Source organism: Periophthalmus magnuspinnatus, chromosome 8 (genome assembly GCF_009829125.3).
Source record: "Periophthalmus magnuspinnatus isolate fPerMag1 chromosome 8, fPerMag1.2.pri, whole genome shotgun sequence".
Taxonomy (NCBI): domain Eukaryota; kingdom Metazoa; phylum Chordata; class Actinopteri; order Gobiiformes; family Gobiidae; genus Periophthalmus; species Periophthalmus magnuspinnatus.
The window spans coordinates 26,943,080-26,961,357 of NC_047133.1; the positions used below are offsets into that span (position 1 = coordinate 26,943,080).

Consider the following 18,278-nt stretch of genomic DNA (forward strand, 5'->3'; position numbering starts at 1 on the left):
AATACTTTGACAATGTATTTAGTTACAGAATATTGAATACCTGAATTCAAATGTATTTTGAGAGTACTGTAGACTGAATACTTTCACAAAGAGTTGCATTTAAATTGTGGTGGGAAAACACAGGATAGCATTAAAAACAGCTTTATGTTTGTTTCATTGTTTGTTATGTATTTCCTATCACTAATTGGAGAAGGAAAAATCACACATGTACTCACCACAAGAGCAGTGTCTGTGCAGTTTGAAGCCTAAATTGTGTGATCAAATATCACAATGCATTTCTCTGATTTTTGGAAAGTAACTGTATTCTGAATACCATCAAATGTTAAACCGTACCAGAATACAATTACTCAAAATTGGTATTCTGAATACATATTGTCGGTACATGTAGTTACTTCTCAACACTGGTGATAGGTTCACAACCTATATTACAGTTCAAAAGAGAAGAGAAGCCATTAATACGCCAAATACTGTTAAGACTATCAACACTTTTTAACACAAATGGTGTTATTTTTTATGTTAATCTTTTTTGTAATCTTTATTTGTGCTTATGAATTGCCTTTATTCAAGTCAATGACCTTTTCAGTCACACATAATTGTATTGTTTATAATATGAGTTGCTTTAAAGACATGCATTTCATAATATTTGTTTATGCTTTCTATAAATTCCATCACTGTATGGTTCACTGCAGGGTCTCTTTTAAAAACCTGGTGAAAATCTTATTTGGCCTTTTCCATGTTCTGACACACAACCATGTTGTGTTCTACAATACACACAACCTGGTGGGTCGCTGCTCTCCAGTTCCATTCCTTTTGAACTGCGGGAAACGTGCATTCCTCTGTGATGTATAAACTTCTTATTTATGCTTTCGCTCAATAGTCCAATGTTAAGACAGGACTTTGGCTTACACATTGTAAACATAACTGAAACATGTGCTCAGTACAGCATCCCGTTATATAGAGAATTATCACATACAACCCCAAAAAAACAAATGGTTGTGATTATGCTTCCCCCCTCCAAACCTCTGTTGGTAAAATAAAGTATTAGTTGGTATGAAGATGGAATATAAACTCACCTTAATCTAAATGTTGAATGAAATAATGAATGTGCTTTGCAAGTCATTTGCCTTGCATGTCAACTTTCAGGTGGAAATTTCAGGTTACAACTGATATTAGATCTTGATGACGGATTTTGTGTGAAGCCATAGGCAGTGGATGACAGATGTTGGAGGGCATAATACATGTGGCCACAGAATGGATCACTTTTATTTTGTGTCTCAAAACAGAAGCAGGTGCAGTGCCCATAACACAAGAGGAGAATGCAGAGCAGGTTACAATTAAAACAAGATGTCTGTGCATGACTCAGGGCAGGACATATGTTTATTTGAACCTCTAGGCTTGGCCGGAGTGAACAAGGAAGTCTTCCAAGTGGTTTAATGTAATTACGGATGAGCCCCGGAGGTCAGCAGAAGAGAAGAAAGCATGATCCATGTCTGCCCCGTGATGTGATCAGAGGATTACCACTTCCTCCTTCCTGTTAGTTTTCTCTTTACATAGATGCCAAGTGAGAAGAGTGTTCTCACAGATAGCACAAGCCAATTATACTTAAGGATTCGGGCCCATTTCCTTTTCCTCTCTATCTTTCTTACATCTGGATTATTATCGTCATAATATTTTCTCTCTGTTTGTTGGACTTTTACTCCTCTGACACAAAATTCCTTGGATGATTTTGCCCCAAGATGCAGCATCTGTATGCCATCTTTGCCAGGCTATGCAACAGACAGGCTAACTAAAAAAAAACTGTGCAAATTTGGAAATAGAAGCTAATGTGTGGTGGTATGGGAACCATAATGGAAACTGGTCCAATGTGCTCCTGGTGTCTTTAAACTGCACACATCTGTCTGTCTCTCTATTTGTCGCATGCAATAGACACAATAAAACAATTAAATCCATTATATACAAACTAAAAGGGCATATATTATGCTCTTTTCTGATCTATGTTATAATGTTGGTTCCTCATAAAAAAAAATAATCTAGAATTGTGTTTTGTTTCATTCACGTTTAACACAAACCCTGCGTGTTTAGGCTGAGTTCTTCTCTCAAATAGAAAACACTCACAGGAACACATACAGGAAGTGCTCCACTGTGTTTTTAAACTCCACATGCGATCACTAGAATCATTTGGACAATTCCCTGGAATTGTTCATCTCTACTGAATAAAAGGTCAAATGTAGGTGTTAACTTGACATCACAAGGTGGAAAAGAGCATTTAGAGCTTTGGAGATGAAAACAGACTAATAATAAAGGATTACTCAAACAAAACACAGGTAATTCACCCCTAGATCCACGAAGTAACATTTTATGTGACCCAGTTATGGACTCACCCTTCATGTTTTTTTTTTTTTTTGCTACTGTAGCAAAATATTATCAAAACCTATTAGTGATAAAAGGTTTTATTTTTGTTATGCTTTCCATTTTGAATCATTTGTAAATGTGATATATATATATATATATATATATATATATATATATATATATATATATATATATATATATATATATATATATATATATATATATATATATATATATACTTATTACTTATTACTATGCACTAGGGTTCCACTTTGAACCAGGGTCCATAATTGGTGTGGCATACGTTGTTATGTGCACTGCCTCTGTCCCTCTGTGCTCCATTTGCTCCTTGAAAAAAATCAAGCTAGCACGTGTTTTGGCATTGTTGGTCTTGAAAACTGGCCTAAATTATAAGGTTTAATGAACAAATGTGTCACTATTTAAAGTAATAATCATCTCTGGCCTGTAAAAAAACAAAACAAAATGTTTTGTGCCAATGTTGATTTTATTTTTTCGTCTGTGCTTGTAAGGAGACCAAGTGCCTTTTGCCATTGTTTTAAAGGTTTGAATATTTTATTGTTTATTTTATTTTTCACATGATATTGTATAGTGGTCAGAGAGCAACATGAGTGCTAGAAGACCAAGTGTCGCTGTCCACTAATTAATGCCTTTTGCCACTGAACCCTGTCTCCTGTGACCATTCTGTCCACGCAACAACACAACTCCAGGTATGTTTTTGAGGAGGTAACAAGATTGTAACACGGCTTAAAACTCACAAGTATCAATTTTGTGTGATATATTTTAAATAAAGAAGAACAAAGCCAGGTTAAAATTAAATTATTTCCTTTCAATTCAATTTATATTCTAGTGATATTGGGATTGCGTGGCCAATACAGTTATTTAAAGATTCTTTTCTTGTTGTACACTATATTGAACTAATTCTGTCAAGGATATAGCCTAAATACACCATCAACATCAAGAGACATCCTGTTAAGATAATCTGTTGGGCACTGCAGCTTTCATCCACTTTTCTAATGTTTTAGCCTTTGAAAGCTCAACACCTGCTTGCTCCAGATGGTGAGTTGCACTTTTTAGCTCCCCTATGTTCTGGGTTTGTTTAGCATTCCTCTAAGACACAGACACAGCTATACACCATGTGAACAGTGGTGGAATGAAGAGGAGCCCTTTGAAAATATTACTATATACTTGGCAGCGATATAGACAAAGTGCAAAAGGACTATTGCTTTTAATCCAACAAAAGGTCCCAGTGAGTAATTTTTTAATGCATGTACCATTGTAATTCAAAGGTTCCTTGTCTATAGAAAGTAATGTAAAGTAAGGCCAAGAGGGGGCTATTCCGTATGAGCATATAGCGTCATCTACTGACAAAAACATATCATTGCAATGACCAACCACACACACAACATAATCAAGAATCTCGTATTTAATTAGACAAGTGATTTAATGTACCTTAATTTCACTTGTCTGATGCTCAGAAGTGTTGTTCCACCTTGAGGTCACTGTAATCAGTGTCTAGGAGTTCCTTGGAAAGACTTTGTCCCAAAACATTTCATTTATTGACCACAAAGTCGACAACTGGCGACTGGCTTCATTCTACAGATTTCTGCTGTTTCTGCTACTTTTCATTTTCTGTTGGGATAGGAGCAGGACAGATGTTTGATTTTAAAGGACAGCTTTAAAAACAAACAAACAAAAAATTTGATTGCCTTACGTTTGGGGATGAACTTGAGTGAACTGCTGAAGACTCAGAAACGTGACAGTCCTTCTTTTGGGCCATCATATAAAAACTCATGACCCAAACCATTGCCACACTTTCCACAACAAACCTAAAAATCAAGCTCACCTGATTATTTGCATTGTCTTACCCAGATAATGTAAACTAGAAGGCGTTTTCTGAGGAAATGCATTTTTCTTATTTACTACAATGTTATCACTGTTATGAAGCCCATACTTTGAGCTAGATATGTATAGATATATATTTGTTTCTATTTTCCCATTTCATTTTTGATTCCCTCAACTACAACAGTTATATTATACTCTAATATAAACTATTAATAAATGGTCCAAATTTAGTTAAACATGTTTTCTGTGTTGTATTTTAGTGTTAGTAAATAAAAATAGTTCACCTTTAAAGGTCCCCATGCTTCAGGGTGTTTGGACACGCTGTCTGGGTGAATGGTCTGAGAGAAAGCTGGCCAGGGAGAAGAGTGCTGAAACTTTGAGCTGCTGGAGAACAACTCGTGGCTACAGTCCGCACACACGTATATGCCTCAAATGGGGGGGGGGGGGAAATCTCAGAATAAACAGACTTTAAACAATAAATATAAAGCACATTTTCCCAGACCAGAATGCTCACCAGGTTGGAAATGGTTTGTATATTCTTCTCCTCCAGCAAAAGAGCAATAGGACATTTCGTCCATGTTTTTCCTTCTCATACTTAGCTAGAAATAACCTGCACTTTCAACTGTGTGGCACAACTGTGGCAGTCTTGTGTAATGCCACGTTTTTCTCATCATTTCCACGTGAGGGCAGCATTCAATAAAGAGAGTGAGAGCGAGACAGAGTCACTTCATCTTTATCAACAAAATATTCAATTAGGAACAAACAAATTAGGAACATAAGCATTAACATTAAAATATTTATTTTTGTTTTGCACATATATGAGATATTCTTCTTTGACATTAATAATTTAAGTCAAATTTAAGTTTTCTGTTGTGGAGTCTAACACCTGCTTGCTCTCCATGGAGACAGATGATGAACCCTCCACCAGAAAATGTTATGCATCTTTAATACCTTGTATTAAATTGTTGCAAAAATGTACACCCTTACAAAGATGTCTCTTATAGATCTAAATTTAAATTAAAAAAAATTTTTTTTTCATTTTTCATTTCATTTTGTGATTGTTACAGTGTAAATAAAAAATATTACATTATTAATTGAGTGCCTACCACTCAAATGAATTACAACTGCATTTGAATTTGCATAGAGAGATCCGGAGTCTTGTGTTCCATGCTGTGAGGTGGAGTCATGGTTCTTCAGAGCTCTAGTGTCCCGGATAAGGCTTGTACCAGACCTCGTCATACAATGTCCTCATCTTCAGCAGCTGAGTAACTTCAACAGATACAGCAGCATTCATAACTCACCTTATTGTCCATCTACCTTATCTAAAATTGATACATACAAATTTATACATGGCAGTAATACGAGCATGGGATTATTCAACAGTTCTATTGTATTAATATGCTCTGACCTTTGGGGACAAACTTCAGTGAGCTGCTGAATATTCAGAAACGTGAGGCCCCTTTTGATGGCCCATCATTTACAAACTCGTGACCCAGGCCATTTCCACATTTCCCACATCGCACCTGCAGAAAAGGCATTGCAGAATAAGAGAACCAAATACATATATTCTAAAAGACTCATATTTATTGACAGGTTTTCAGAGTGACTATCCTAGAATACATTTTATTACAAGATATAAAATCACTAGAGTTTGACTACCTTGTATGCCCCAGATCTTTCTTTGGCCTTCAACACACTATCCTCATGAATAGTCTCAGTGAATGCAGGCCAAGGAGAGGAGTGTTCATACTTGGATCGACTGGAAAACAGCTGGTGGTCACACTTTGAGCAGACATAAATACCTAAAAAAAACATCAACAACAAAGCACTATCGTTGAGTGGCACAGACAACCCATTAAAAGGTGGGATAAACTTTCTATTTAGAAAACAAAGCATTTGTTTTGCTTGTAGGTTGTTCTGTCATCAGTCATTTATTTAATGAAAACTTATCTCATCAGTCTTGACAATACTACTGGTGTTTTTATATTGTGTTAAGCTTGTTATGGGCATTTCACGTTGTCAGATATAGTTAGTTATACAAAGTTAGTTATTACAAAAATGTTATGCTTTGTGTTATCTGTAAAACACTGTACGAAGTAGTGATGGGCCACTCGAGTTTGAGGTGTCATCTACCCATCAGCAGTAAAAAAAAAAAAATGTTCAGCCCGCACCGTCGTCTCCGCTGGCTCCACGTTCCGCCCCTGGGTCCTGGCTGGTAACTCGTCCCCGCTCATCGCCAGATCTACCCTCGTTACTGTACCATTTATCACTAAGTGTAAATAAACACTGTAAACATTCCCCGAGTTCTGCATTATTTGGTCCACTTTGCCTGCCATTACGACAGAAGCATGTACTTAAATAAACTGTAACTTGATTTGCAACTAACTTTTCTAAAACTTTTGCAAGACAAGGTCATTTATTGGCCGGAAATGATTATTATTTAAAGGCAAAACGTGCCGTTTTCCATAATTCTGTTATAACTAGTTAGTATGATTAACGCAGTTAGGTAAAGCTAGCTCAAGCTTCTTGCTGCACTTTGGTTTGGTGAGGATTGGCTTGACATCAAAGCCAATCCGCGAATAGGTACAGAGATATATTCACTTACCAGGCTTGAAGTGGTCTTTGAAGACCTCTCCTCCGAAAAAAGAACAAAATGACATATTTAGTTAAGATAAGTTTCTTCAGAGCGAGCCAAAGTTATGCAACCGAAACCATGACGAAAAATAAATCTCCAGGACACTTCCGGTTTTCATAGTTTTTCAAAATAAATTAAAATAAAAAGTAAATAGGAAGCTTTATTTATTATTTTCTACTTCAGTTAGTCATGCCAAGTGACTGTATCATGAGAACTAATTCTATCTACAAAGTAATCAGAGAAATGACCAAGCTTCATTCGTGCTGTTTGCTTTGCTGCTGTTCTGATTCTTGTGTCGGTTCAACGTTAATCAGGATAAAAATCCATACAAATCATAGACTGTATATATAAATTAGAAATAAAATGAGATCCAGTTCCAACCGTCCACGTTAAGACTCGACTCGTTCACGAAGGTCACGTTCCAAAAACAAAAAACGACGTGCCATAAAACAAAACAAAAAAAATTAAAAAAAAAAAAAAAAAAAAAAAAAAAAAAAAAGCAAAAAAAAAAAAAAAAAAAAAAAAAAAAAAAAAAAAAAATTTTAAGGGTATTGTACAGACATTATACAGACATTATACAGACATTATACAGACATTACAGAGACATTATACATACATTATATAGACATTACACAGACATTATACATACATTATATAGACATTACACAGACATTATACATACATTAGACATTCATTATACAGACATTATACATACATTATACAGACATTATATGCCTGTGGGTTTGACAATATATCTCTGTCAATATTTAAGTGCAATGGTTGATACTGAACCTTACCATTTTTGTAAATAAATGACAGAATGACTTTGTTAGAGAAATGCAAACTGATGCCTGTCCAGAATCATTGGTCCCTAAAAGCTGCTTTGCTGACAAACTGATAAAGTAATGTGTTGTATTATGGATAATATGTTTGTTGATTTAGATTGAACTTGTATTACACACAACTCAATGTGAAACTATCACAAAAGTGCAGAAATATCATGTGATTATGTAGAAGATTCCATAAATTCTGTTCTTTTTATTTTTAGGAGAGCTAGCTCTTAAAGATACATTAGCTTTTAAAGATACATTACACTTTACACGACTCAGTATTGCCTATACTGTAGCTACATTTATTTATTTATTTATTTATTTATTTATTTATTTATTTATTTCCTATTCACCTGCAATGTCTCGCCTTAAGATTTTGTACAGTTGTGCTGCAGCCTCTTTTAGTTTAAATTAAATAAGAAATATCTGGCAGTTTCAAATATTTTGTCTTTCTTTTATTTGCTTCAGTTTTTTGTAAAAGTGTTTTGACCCATCTCAGCTTTGCAGTCTGTGATTTATGATAATTAATGATTTTGGAACCTTTATATAATTAGTGGAAATAATGAGTCATAATTAGGTTATAAAGCTAACTGATAGTGTGCTTAAATCGCCCTTACAGCGCCCTGTGTGCGGATGCGCAGACAACACATCGAGCTGCGTGTGTTTTGACACCGGCTGGACGCCGCGCAAACAGGAGTCGCCGTCTCCTGTTGGATTTGAGTTTAATCTGGATTAAAGTTTGGTCCACTCTACGGTCAGGACTTCAATAATCACATTATTCTATGTAGGGCTGACGCGTCGTCAGGGCAAAGGCTGGACTAATGCCCTGTGTCCAGGCCATAATCATGTTTCGATAAATGCGAGGCAAGAAGACTAGATTTGAAGGCTCCGGGCATAAAACAAGAGACTTTCGGGGGATGACATCTTTGCGGGAGCCGGGGGATGAGCGCTGAACGGGGTGATAGAAGAAGCACAATGCGCTGCAGCATCCGGACACATGACTGCAGGATAAGTGCAGTGCAGCACCGGGAGAAGTGTGTGCACTCTGATCTGTCTGAGTACTGCGTCAAAATCGTTAAGGTGAGTGAAATAATTAAGAGCATATACTTACGAGATAGTAAATAACCTTATTACATTATTATTGGCTATTCAACTGTGCAGTGGATGCAAGCAAACTTTCAAGAAATATGCTGGCTTGGTTAGATCTATTCGTTACACATCCAGTATGCTAAGAAACACTTGTAGGCTATATTTCCAGAATAGTAAGTAATTGTACTCTTAGCCTTTGCTTACTGGTAAGTTTTATATCTTGTTGTACCCACCTGCAGAGAGATTTTTTGTTTAATCCCAGTCCTTATTATTTATTATTTTGACATATCTATCTACATAACAAATATGTGTTTTGTAAACACAAGTTATGATTTTTGGACAATGATTGAAATATATATTTTAAAAATAGTTTAATATCATATGATTATTTCACAGTTGACCTAGACAATGATGACAAGAATTTTATCTTTTTTTTTATTTGTAGTTGACGTAGAGACCTGCTGTGCTCCAGTCATTTTGTGGTTCACGTTCTTTCGTGCCCCTACTCCCCTGAACTGACTGTATAACACAAACATCATGGAGGAGAGCAAGCTCATCTTCAGCCTGGACAGCTGTGAAGAAGGGCCAATAGTGTCATTTTCTAAAGACAAACCACAGACAGGCTCGGACTTCACTCTGGGGATGGATCTCACACTAAACCAGGGCTGCACTTCTCAGGCTCCTAGTTTGCCTCACTCTCCTTCCTCTCCTGGCTCTCTTGCAGATATGTGTTCAACCCATGAGCCTCCAACTACCAACCTTGTCAAATCCTCATCGTCAGATCTTGAACTAAAGGAGGACAGCCCTGTGAAAGGCAAGCCACTGCTGTCTCTGGTTAAATCACTGAGTACAGAAATTTCCTGTAGGGTTGAGCATGATGAGAATCTATCAAAGTCTGACTCAAAGCTTCATTTGTATCCGCGTAAACAACTCATTCAGCAGAAAATCCCAGAAGCAAGACCTGAAGATGTGGAATTACTTTGTGAAAACGACCCTTTGTCTATGGGCAGTTTGTCCCCCATAGAATCTAAGGGGAGTTCTTTGATTGCAGAGCTTGAGGACACCCGGCGTAAATTTTCTGAAGCTATGCACGATCCTTTCTCTATGTTTAGTAAGATTATTGGTGATGAAAGCCCCAAACAAGGGAGATCTATGAGTACAGGAGACCCCACAGTTTCCTATGTACCAGACCTGAAGTGTCGCAAAAGGACAGACAGTGAGCACAGAGGTGTTTTTGATACACAAATTGGGAAATCTAATAAAAGATCATTTGTTAAATCACCTATTACAACAGAAAATCACAATGCAGTGGACCACAATGAAACTTGTTCACCTAAAGTCATCATGCAGGTTTTGGAGGATCATAGCAGAACCAGAGAAACTAATGTCACAAGTCGAACCTATTATCAGAACATGCTCCCTGGTGCCTCATTGCCTCTCTACTGGCTTCTACCTGTAGGACTTATGGCCTACGGCTTCTTAATCCTCCCCCTGCCCCCGTATATGACAGGCCTGTCTGTGGGGGTGGCATGCGGATTCCTTTTGGGTCTAATTGTTGTGTATGTGTTTGCACCAAGACAAACTACCATCCGAAGAAACAGAAGGCGGAATATCACTCCAGTGTACAGAAAACAAATAGAAGAAAGCACTCTGGAGGTAAACAAGGTTACATACAAGACTCAAGTAATACATGTTACTAAGATTTGTTATTTATATTTCTCTTTGCTCAGCCATTGTTGCACAGCCAAATCATAAATGTGCCTGCCTCTCTTATTTGCCTACAGGGAAATGTCCTTTTGTGTACTGTGCACAAAGCCATCATCTATCTCCAAGTTAGAATGTAGCCATATCTAATATTCTACATAATACTAAAGACTATTTCAGAGTCCATAGTGCTAAATGAGATAGATGTGCATGTCTCATGTTCCCCTCCTGCTGAGCTTTGCTGTCACAGCGTGCATCACCTGTGGTGGATTTAATTAGCTTGAGTATGGTATTTCGTCAACACATTGTGTCAAGTGAAAAAGAGGCTGCAATGCATGCAATTTGTGGACTATTAAAGCAGAGATTTTGCATGTACATTTACAAGTATAAAATTAATCATTTGGTGTCTCCAATATAGCTATGGTTTTCAGTTTTCATTCTCTTGCAGGGCTGGATGAATGAGATGTACATTTATGATGCTGAGACTTTTCACCCTTCTGCCACACACTCTGTGTATGTGTCACTGGAGGGCAGTCGCCTACAACTCTCTCTTCCCAATACAAACATCCGCCGCTGGGCATCAGTCAACGAAACCCCTCCAGAGCCTGCTGCCTTTGTGCACTCCCGAGTCTACAAGCTTACAGACTGCAAGGTCAGCGTGAATAGACCCTTTCAAAGGTCCTGATCTAGCATGTCCTTCATAAAAGGTTACAAAAAGACAAGGTGGCTGTGAAAGTCATCTCTCTATGGAGATGTTACTGCTTTGCCTATAATGCTCCACAGTATGGCATGGAAAGCGTCTAACATGCATTTGTTCAATTGCAGTTTTTTATACTTTGGAAAAGCATACATTTTTATTGTGAGTGGAGTCACCTCTCTACAGATTTGTAACTTGACTGGGTAGCAGAAGTTGCTTGTCACTGTGAAGATAAGGCAAGGTTAATCCCATAGTGTGGAACACTCCAGGCCAGGCAGTAACATTTCAATGGAACAAGACCCTCGATCATAAATGTTACACTCTGCACCTTTAATACTATTGCAAGAGTTTCATATAACGTCTTAGGTAGCACTCTTTTGTTCCAAATTATCTTTTGTTCCAAACTATTGCACCTTGCACTTACTGAGAGTACTCACTATGTCCAGTAAATATTGTGTCCTTAGACAAAACACTTAACTCATCTTGTCTCTGTTTTTTAAGGTACTGGTGTTTGAATGCCATGAATACTAGTCTACCTTATGTCTGTGTCTGCAGACATAGCTTCACGGTTTGTTTTTTACAGGTATCCCTGTTGCCTTCTGGTTTGGCACGAAAAAGGATATGGAACAAGAAGTACCCCATCTGCATTGTGCTGGCTCCTGGGGAAGGTGACAGGCAGGAAGAGGGTAAAGAGGGGGCAGAGAAACTAGTGACCCTTTATCTGTTCGGCCGCACGGGCAGAGACAAGGAGGAGTGGTTTCAGCATTTTCTTTCTGCATCCAAGCCTGAGGCCACAAATGGTGACTGGGATGAGGGGGGCTCAAGTAAGAGAAAGAATACATGGGGTAAAATATTTGTCTTTTACTTGTCCCTTTTATTTAACATCAATATTTCATATTTGTTTGCACCAGACATTGTGTGTGTTGGAGAAACTGTTCAAGATAGTTTTGAGGAGCTGGTGGACTTGACTGGAGCTATGAAAACAAGGACTTTGGTGGATTACAGCACCTACATGGTTCAGTTGATCAACACAGAGAGCTATGAAGCTATTCCCAGTCCAACAGACAAGGAAGGCCCCATTATATACAACAGTACTGAGGTATTAATTGAAGATGTCATTTTAATGAAATGTTATGTTGAACCTGCTGTGCTGTGGAAATGACAGTGAATTGAGTTTTTATTACCTGAAGGCAATGGTAATGAGGCTCACAAATAGATCAAGAAGGTCTTATAATTTACTTTTCATTTTCTCATTTCAGATTCCTAATAAAGACAACACATGTGGTCTTGAGCCTGGAGCCGAGATGGGTGCAGATTTGGGGGCACTTGGGAGCTCTGCAGATGGACAGCCCCACTGGGTGAACTCACTAGTTGGTCGAATTTTCTGGGACTTTCTCAGAGAAAAATTCTGGACTGACCAGGTTGCACACAAGATTCAGAAGAAACTCAGCAAGATCAAGGTATGAGAGATAATCATTTGTTAACTGTTTATAATTTATTATTGCTTTTTTGTTATTTGAATCTAAGAAATACTGAAACACAGTGTACCTCGGCATTAAATAGATAAGATGACTTTTTTTTATTCAGGAGGAAGATTTTTTTTAATGTTTTTTTATGGCTAGGTTAAAAATGTTAATGAAATGGTTGATTGGCTTGAGTGCATGATAATCTCTTTTGAAGCTTGTGCCAGTAAAGCTGAAATGAAAGGGCTACTCTCGCTTTAACACCCACCCTGTTCTTTCCCGTAGTATCCTTCCAATCATAATTATGTTGGGGGGGGAAAAGTATATTCTAAATAGTTAATGAGTATTTGTGCTTATTTCAAATGAATTCACCATCAATTTTTGGCTTGTATTTTTCCCACAGTTGCCTTACTTTATGAATGAACTGAAACTAGCTGATCTTGACATGGGTACTTGTCTGCCTCAAGTCATCAGCACATCCAAACCTTCATTGGATCGCAGAGGTATAGGTTTTCTTCTAAACATATACAGTACATATAAAAAAACAGTGGTGGAATAGCTCAGAGATAATTTCTTATTACATGCTTGTAATTATTTAATGTGTTAATGTGTTAATCTATTATAATTTTGTGTGTGTGTGGGTGTGTGTGTGTGTAAACAGGCTGCTATCTGTCAGAACTCTGCAGTCAACCTGGGACACAGACTAATTTATTTCACTGTGGAGTTTACCTTGTAAACCTTTCCATTGTCCAATTAGTAATCGTCTTAGCATTAGCCTAAGCCTAACCAACAATGACAAGCTCAAGCTAACCTGTGTTTGTCTGATGTCACCTGCCCAGATCAACCTCCCCATTTAAAAAGCATCACTTGGGCATTTATTCCCTTGCGTTTGGCTTGTTTTGTAGGTTTATGGCTACAAATGGAGGTCATGTACACAGGCTGCCTTCACATGACCCTAGAGACAAAGATGAACCTGTGCAAGTTAGGAAAAGATGATGAAATCCAAACTGAAAGTCTTCAAGAATCTCTTCAATTTGGGTGACAATTTAGATGCCCATTTCATTTAAACATGTTACTCCCTAAAAGACATAATTGTTGATATACTGAATTCTTTTTCTAGGTCTAAACCCCGGCTGTCCATACTAGCTGACAGTGATGAAGAGTCATCCAGCGCTGGATCCTCTGATGAAGAGGATGTGTTTGAGCCTGTAGGGCCTCCAGGAGAGAAGACCACTGTTGTAGGGGCTGATGGGTAAGTCATCTGTCCTACACCCTATTGAATTAACCTTGCTTGTACCAGAGTTATTTGTATTTGGATAGAAAACTGCCCTATTGTTGGAAGCAAATATATTCAACAAGTGGTAGAAATGTACTGACTTCTGCTGACCATTATTTGCAACATATTTTCTCATTTTAAAATCATCATCTTCCCTCTTAGTAGTGGGAACAGCACAGGCAGGAAGATTCTCCGATTTGTGGATAAGATCGCAAAGTCCAAGTACTTCCAGAAGGCTACTGAAAATGAGTACATCAAAAAGAAGATCGCAGAAGTGTCCAACATGCCTCTGATGCTCAGTGTGGAAGTTCAGGAGTTGTCAGGGACTCTGGCTATCAACATCCCTCCACCCCCTACTGACAGAATATGGTATTACTAATTGTGCAAATTAAATAATATATAATAATATAATAATATGTTTCTTAAACTGTGAATTATGTACCACTGGCTTCTGGCGGCCCTTTGTAATTTTGTTTTTGCACTCCTTGTACCAGACCAACATTTAGGATAACAATTGCTACGGTTTAGCCCTAGTGCAGACCTGGTATAGTCCCAGTTTTCACCCAGTATAGATCTTGTGGTTCACAGAGACCCATATCTTATTGGGTGGTACTTTGTGTTAAAAGTTAAAGAACCACTGTCATACCCATGCAGGGTAAAATTTATATAACAATAAATCCTTGTTTTGATCCTCAAGGTACAGTTTCCGAGTGCCCCCGCGGTTAGATCTCCATGTCAGGCCGATGCTTGGGGAGAGGGAGGTCACATTCATTCATGTCACCGAGTGGATAGAAAAGAAACTACAGTGCGAGTTTCAGGTACTTTTTTACTCTCTATATAATATATAAAGACTTGACTTGACATCTCAAATATTGTTTTTGTATTGTTGTTTAAAACAGAAAGTGTTTGTAATGCCCAATATGGATGATCTGTACCTGCCACTGATGACTTCTGGCCTGGAAAGCACACCAGTCTCCCATCATTCTTCGGTCCCTTCATCTCAGCAATCCTCTATAGAATCTCAGGAATATTTGTCCGAATAGCACTCACCAAGACAAGAAATGTGGTAAAGTTTACTATGCATGGGTGTTTTGAGTATGTTTGAAGCCAAAGGTTCTGATACAACATTGTATTTGAGTGACTCATGTTGTTAAGAGCAGTGAAATAGGCTGTGGTGTATGACACCAGTGGAAGCTGTTTTTTACCGAAATGGTTTTTAGGCTAAAATGGACAATTTTGCATGACAAATCAGTGCTTAAAAGCACTGTCTGTGTACTGTTTCTTTTTCTATTTCCCAATCAACAAATTGTTATATTTTTGCATGTTGTTGGAGAAATAAATGAAACAGCCTAATATGTTTTTCTTTTAATGAAACAATGTCATAAATCACTTGACAGCATTGACACTATCACTTTATGCTTTAGATCAAAAAGCTCTTAAGCTTCTTGTTGAGGCTCTTTGACAGTCTTCAGTGCATCTTTCTTCAAAGGCCCCTGCAGCCAATTACCGAAGTTTGTAATTAATGATAATATTAATAGAGATGGTACCAGTTCAGAGCTGCTCATGCTTACCATAAAAGCCCTCTTCTCCTGTGCAGTCTGGAAACGACCATGACCAAACTTGGAAGTAGTATCAATGAATTTGAGTTCAATCTCTTCTTTGGACTTGCGAGATGTGTGCACAAGCAGAGACTACAAAAAGAACATGTGGTGAGCCTATTGTTATGGGAATTTGCATTAGAGTTATTGGAGATACCTTTCTCAATGTTAGAACACGCTTCTTGGCTCCAACAACGCATCCTTTCAGCATGACAAAATCATTATTCACTTCACCATAGTGAGGGAAGCCTCCCTAAAGATGGACGCATTATATAGTAACAAGTGGTGAATGTTATTGAATACAATGGAAAAGGTCAGATACCATGGGAGTGATAGTTTTCTGGCTGGTGTCATAGTTAGTGGAGGCATTGTTCCTTATGACTTTTCCATCTTGCATGTGGACACCTTGGCCAATGCGAAAAATCTAAACAGAGATTAGACATGTGAAGACCTCTGTTTATTAACTACTGTCCAATGTATAGCTAAATTTTGAAATGTAATATCCCATGTCAGTATAAAATAACATTAACAGTTATTTGAAGTGTATATCTTACTTTCTTGTTAAGCTCAGTGCGGTGATGGTAGCCTTTCTGACCAGCACGAGCAATAGTGTATCCAACCCGAGAGGGATGCCAAGCTCCAATGCAAGCAACCTTCCTCAGACCCTTGTGAGTTTTTCGGGGAAGCTTTTTTGTGCGCCATCTACTTGTTACTCCTACGAATATGATCACAATAATTGAAGTTTAAACAATAACTGAAAGGAACAATTTGTTTAACTGCATTTTCACCTTTAAAACCATGTCCCTTGGTGACACCAATGATGTCAATCATTTCATTCTGGGTAAAGACAGCAGAAACTGGAATGGCCTGCTCTAGTCGCTCTTTGGCCCAATCCACTTTATCTGAGATGGTACCTCCATTAAGCTGCACCTCCATAATGTGGGCTTTTTTCTGCTTAATGGGTAGCAAGCGCATCTGTAAAAAAGAAGGTTATAAGAGTAAATCACATTTTTATTTGTTAACTCATCCCTGAGATGCATGTGAACTACTTTATCAGCATTTTATGAGAAGTAATAGCATAATAATAATGTTATTAGTACCGAGTTCTGTGTGATCTTGAAGCTTTATAGTGACCAATTCTTTTGTTTACTATCCATACTTCTCTGGGCAGTGCATGTGGGAGCACCAAGTGAACTTCTGCTTGAAGGATTATTTTTAAACTGCTATTTGAAACTGCACCCCTCGATGTCTCCTTCTCATCGTTTAGCTGAGAGTGCTGGGAATGTGAAGACTTTTTTCCCCTCTGTGTCGTATCAATTAGATTAAAAGTCCTAGACATCTGCCCTTTTAAAAAGGTCATCATCCAAACTAATCAAAGCAATTCAACGCCAGTCAGGTTAAAACAGGCAGTGTGTATTCTGTCATACAGTATAATGTGTAACAAGCTACCTGGGAGTGCACTAAAACTCTTATCACTGAACAGTATCTCTTCATTGCTGCAAAATCTTTGTCCAGTTGTTTCTTCCCTGTCTCATCCTGCCACTTCTTACTGTATTTTGTGAAGGCCTTCTTCTTGCTCTTGTACCTAAAACACAAGAAGAATGTAACTAGAGTAGATAAAATACACATTTCTATCTTTACAGATGCACACACCAGTTTCTGTAAAATCTGCGCTTGCACTCATCACTTAGATGTTCTGCAAAGATGGTCTTGAGTGCACGCAAGCCGCGCACAGTGCTCACATATCCTACTACTCCCACCACAATGACTGGAGGAGTATCAATGATGGTTACTGCCTCCACCTCTTCACGCTTTGATTGCTCTGTACAGATAGGGACAGATAATGTGTTAGATGTGATAATAGGGTCAATCAATCTTATTTTACAAATTTGACTACACAAGCATTTTGAACATACTAAGGCCAGTGCGGTGCATTTCCCTGAGGGTATGGGTCATGCCAGCTTTATAACCCAGAAAAGCTGTTAGGTGGACAGGCTTGCTTGGATCATCTTTGGGCCAGGACCGCACCCTGCCCCTGTGCCTCTTGCTGCGTTTGTGAGGCAGAAAACCCATATGTCCATGACGAGGGGCTGAGAATTTACGATGCGACTAGAGAAGACATTTCCATGAGACATTATGAAAGAAGAACAGATGGAAGCTACATGACAAGATTTTCCTTTTATTCACTTTTCTATTAGGACCACAGAAAGGTTAGCGGTGCGAGTGTGCACAAGAAAATTCGTACACAATACAACAGGTATTGTTAGAAATAGTTTCATAAGCAGTAATTATTATATCAAACTGTGCAGCTTAACATGCTTCTTGCAGGCACAGAGAGAACACTGTGACAAACAAAGCAACACATGGAAGCAAAAATAACCCAAAAAGAGGCACTGACCATGACTGTGCACTGTGGAGGCAGAAACAGAAAGAGAGAAGGGCTGGCGTTAATGATCATACATGAGATGGCCCACAGAGTAAAGATTCTAATTTAGTGTTTGGCCCAGCCGAGGAGCTGTATTCACTTTCAAATAGGGTGATCTGTGCCAAGAAGTCAAGAGAAGGTGGGAAGAGGTGCACTGACTTTCCAAGGAAGACAAAACATGCAATGCCCTAAGAGGCAACTAACTGCTGTTGTGATTTTGGGCTTTACAAAAATAAATTGAACTGAAACTGAATTTAAATTGAATTCAATGAACATGAACATCGCATGTATAAAATAATTACAAAGATATTTCACTGTTAAAGATATTACAATATTTCACTGTTAT

The 18,278-nt window shown here is 38.0% G+C and overlaps 3 protein-coding genes and 1 pseudogene across 3 annotated transcripts; 1 reads left to right on the plus strand and 3 right to left on the minus strand.

Moving 5' to 3' along the window:
* Window positions 1–3,778: 3,778 nt before the first annotated feature.
* LOC117374705 (methionine-R-sulfoxide reductase B1-A-like) lies at window positions 3,779–4,823 on the minus strand (annotated as a pseudogene).
* A 117-nt stretch (window positions 4,824–4,940) lies between these two features.
* On the minus strand, window positions 4,941–6,956 carry LOC117374707 (methionine-R-sulfoxide reductase B1-A-like). Its single transcript, XM_033970892.2, has 4 exons — window positions 6,821–6,956; window positions 5,875–6,017; window positions 5,624–5,738; window positions 4,941–5,537 (listed from the first exon to the last, which is right to left on the minus strand). The coding sequence occupies exons 1-4, from the start codon at window positions 6,873–6,875 to the stop codon at window positions 5,518–5,520; spliced, it is 333 nt and encodes a 110-aa protein (XP_033826783.1). The 5' UTR covers window positions 6,876–6,956; the 3' UTR covers window positions 4,941–5,517.
* Window positions 6,957–9,232: 2,276 nt separating this feature from the next.
* Window positions 9,233–15,261, plus strand: LOC117374462 (testis-expressed protein 2-like). Its single transcript, XM_055223728.1, has 11 exons — window positions 9,233–10,425; window positions 10,922–11,125; window positions 11,754–11,994; window positions 12,082–12,269; window positions 12,430–12,630; window positions 13,037–13,136; window positions 13,539–13,671; window positions 13,754–13,885; window positions 14,072–14,278; window positions 14,607–14,727; window positions 14,809–15,261. The coding sequence occupies exons 1-11, from the start codon at window positions 9,307–9,309 to the stop codon at window positions 14,950–14,952; spliced, it is 2,790 nt and encodes a 929-aa protein (XP_055079703.1). The 5' UTR covers window positions 9,233–9,306; the 3' UTR covers window positions 14,953–15,261.
* LOC117374457 (60S ribosomal protein L3-like) lies at window positions 15,260–18,001 on the minus strand. The gene is made up of 10 exons (XM_033970581.2): window positions 17,906–18,001; window positions 17,424–17,616; window positions 17,161–17,329; window positions 16,957–17,092; window positions 16,296–16,482; window positions 16,062–16,222; window positions 15,830–15,931; window positions 15,665–15,760; window positions 15,481–15,600; window positions 15,260–15,402 (listed from the first exon to the last, which is right to left on the minus strand). Exons 1-10 carry the CDS (start codon window positions 17,963–17,965, stop codon window positions 15,346–15,348), a joined length of 1,281 nt encoding a protein of 426 aa, XP_033826472.1. The 5' UTR covers window positions 17,966–18,001; the 3' UTR covers window positions 15,260–15,345.
* Between the last annotated feature and the right edge of the window lie 277 nt (window positions 18,002–18,278).